Source organism: Neopelma chrysocephalum, unplaced genomic scaffold (genome assembly GCF_003984885.1).
Source record: "Neopelma chrysocephalum unplaced genomic scaffold, ASM398488v2 Primary Assembly neopelma1_87514, whole genome shotgun sequence".
Lineage (NCBI taxonomy): Eukaryota > Metazoa > Chordata > Aves > Passeriformes > Pipridae > Neopelma > Neopelma chrysocephalum.
In genome coordinates, this window is record NW_020916870.1 from 1 (window position 1) to 2,828 (window position 2,828).

The following is a 2,828-nucleotide window of genomic DNA, read 5'->3' on the forward strand; positions in this document are numbered from 1 at the left end:
TTGTGGGCGTGGTCATACGACTGTGGGCGTGGTCAGAAGGAGGTGGGCGGGGCATGGCTGAGGTTTATGGGGCTGAAGGGGGGCTGGATGGAGCGGAGTGGGGGGGGCGAGGGGGCTGGGGAGGGGTTGAGGATGGGTTTTCAGGGGGATGTGGGCTGACTGGGGGCTTGGAGAGGGGGTGCAGAGGAGGCTCGGGGGATCGGCGGAGGGGTGGGAGTGAACAAAAGGTTGTGGGGTGCAGGGGGGCTGTTGGGTGCAGGGGGTTCAGCGGGGGTGTGGGGGCACAGAAGGGTGTGGGGTTGGCTGAGGTGGGGGCTTGGGGGGCTGGATGGGGGGGGTGTGCCGGGCTGAAGTTTGGGTGCGTGGAGCAGGGCGGGTGCGCTGGAGCAGGCGGGGCTGGATGCGGTGGGGGGTGGTCTCGGTGCTGCAGACAGCCCCCCAGCCCCACACCCCCACGCCCCCCCGCGCTGCCAGCCCCGCGGGGCTCGGCCGGGTGCCGCTCCACTTATCCCAGAGTTTTCTGCTCCAGTAAGTCCCGTGCCCGGCTGTGACCCCCCCGCCACCGCCCACCCCAGGGCCAGCCGGCCCCGGCGCCCTCCCCGCCTCCCACAGGGATGGGGGGCGCGCCCAAAATCCCCCCCAACAGAGACACACGCCCCAGCAGTGTGCAAAATATTTATTTATACTCCAAAAAGGTCTGGGGGGGGTCAGAGCGGGGACCCCCCCTGCGCCCCCATCCCGGGGCGAGCCCCCCGCCCCGGGGAGGGCGCTGGCAGCAAAGCGGGGGGGCTGGGGCGCGGGGAAGGGGGGGCTGCGCCCCGAGGGCACTGCCGAAACGAGTTGTGCCGGTCTCAGCTGGTTCCTGCTGGGCTCTCCCCATATCCTTCTTTTTTTTTTTTTAATTCCTCTCTTTCTTTTATTTATATTTATTTTGGCGTAGAAAAATAAATCGCTCCTATTTTGGCACCAGTCCTTCGTGTGAAAGTGCAGGTCCTGGGGGGCAACGAGTGTTGGTCCCCACCCTGGGAAGGGGGTACAGGAGCCAGCGAGGGGGTCCCCACACTCGGCTCCTTCCGGGGGGCACATCCCGAGCCCTGCGGGCACCCCGGGGGGGTTTGCGATGCCAGGGCAGGGCTGAAGCATCCTTTGGGGTGGGGGTACAGCGCGGGGGGTCGGCAGGTACATTCGGGGGGGCGCAGCCCGGGGCGGGGGGCGGCGCGTTCTGTAGCACCGAGGGGGCAGGCGGGCGGGGGGTGGCCTGTCCCCATGTCACGCGCGGGGACCCCCCGCCCCCCCCACCGGGCCTGGAAAACAAACCAACCGAAGGGCCGGGGCGGGGGGGGGGGGGGACGGGGGGGGGGGGGATCTGTGCTCCCAGCAGGTCGTAGGCGAAGATGTTCCAGAAGACGGCGAAGAGCAGGAAGGTGCCGTAGGAGAGCAGCAGCACCCACCAGCCGCACTGGTCCTGCAGGCTCTCCTCGTAGCTGCGCAGGATGGTCAGCCCCATGCTGATGCCCACGATGGCCCCCGCCAGGTGAGCCATGAAGGACGGCTGCGGGCCCGAGGCCGGCAGCGGCGGCGAGAACCGGAGCCACACGGCGCGACCCACCTCGGAGCTCACTGCGGGACACGGCAGGGGCTGAGCCCACCCCGCCCGCCCCTCCCGCCCGCGGGGGGGGTCGGGGGTGGGTACTCACTGCACACCAGCGCCAGCACCATACGCAGCAGCTTGTAGGGACAGCGCATCCCGGCCCAGTTCTGCGGGAGAGGGAGGGAGGGATGGACGGACGGATGGATGGACGGACAAGGGGCTGGCACCAGCGATGACCCAGCACCAGGGCGGAGGCTGGTGCCATACTCACAGTGCTCCCTATGGATTCCCCCCAGGTCCCTGCTCCTCCCACCCCCACCCACCCCATGATGCCACCCAAGGTGCTCTCCCCTGTGATGGTGCCCACCTCATGATGCCACCCCACAGCATCCCCCCTCAGCGTCCTCAGTGTCACACCATGCTGCCCATCCTACGGTGCCACCCACCCCATGGCACAACCCCCATCAATGCCACACGAGGACACTGAGACCCACCCCTGATGCCACCCCACAGCACTTCCCCCCCAGTGTGACACAAGGCTGCCCATCCCACAGTGCCACCCACACCATGGCATCCCCCCCTAATGTCCCACCATCCTTCCCACCCCACAAACAGCTCCCACCCATGCTGTCACCCAGTGGTATCCCCCACCCAATACTACACCGTGCTGCCCACCCTACAGTGCCACCCAGCCCCAAAACCACCCCATGGCATCCCCCCTCAATGCCCCTAATGCCACCCTCCCTCCAATGCCACACCATGATGCCCACCCTAGAGTTCCATCCACCCCATGGCACACCCCCACACACACTGCCCTCCCTCGTGCCCCCTGTGCCCCCTCCCCACTGACCATGACGACGTTGGCGAGGTGGGCTGAGCAGAGGGCGTAGACCCCCCCTGAGCCCCCGACCAGGGGGGCCCTCATGTCAGTGATGGAGACAGTCAGGGAGCCTGGGGGCACAGACAGGGCTCAGCACGGAGCCTCACCCCCGCAGCATTAATTAATTACTGTCCACATTAATTAATTACAGGCTGCATTGCCCCCCAGCCCCCTGCCAAGTGACTCTGGCACTGCAGGGTGGTACCCAGCAAAGCCCCTCACCCCCATCACCATCAGACTCGGGGTGCACCTCCCCGTGCCCTCCCTGGGGCTGGGGACAGATGGGGACAGATGGGGACAGATGGGGATGGATGGGGATGGATGGGGATGGATGGGGATGGATGGGGATGGATGGGG

General features: G+C 67.1%; 1 protein-coding gene across 1 annotated transcript; it reads right to left on the bottom strand.

Annotated features, from left to right (window-relative positions):
* Positions 1 to 691: 691 nt before the first annotated feature.
* LOC113979690 (rhomboid-related protein 1-like) lies at positions 692 to 2,763 on the bottom strand. The gene is made up of 3 exons (XM_027707002.1): positions 2,442 to 2,763; positions 1,698 to 1,758; positions 692 to 1,620 (listed from the first exon to the last, which is right to left on the bottom strand). The coding sequence occupies exons 1-3, from the start codon at positions 2,514 to 2,516 to the stop codon at positions 956 to 958; spliced, it is 801 nt and encodes a 266-aa protein (XP_027562803.1). The 5' UTR covers positions 2,517 to 2,763; the 3' UTR covers positions 692 to 955.
* Between the last annotated feature and the right edge of the window lie 65 nt (positions 2,764 to 2,828).

Coding starts and splice junctions, on each gene's coding strand:
- LOC113979690 (XM_027707002.1), bottom strand. CDS start 2,516: ATGAGGGCCCCCCTGGTCGGGGGCTCAGGGGGGGTCTACGCCCTCTGC. Junction 1,759..2,441: donor ACCTCGCCAACGTCGTCATG/GTCAGTGGGGAG, acceptor CCTCTCCCGCAG/AACTGGGCCGGGATGCGCTG. Junction 1,621..1,697: donor GGTGCTGGCGCTGGTGTGCA/GTGAGTACCCAC, acceptor CGTGTCCCGCAG/TGAGCTCCGAGGTGGGTCGC.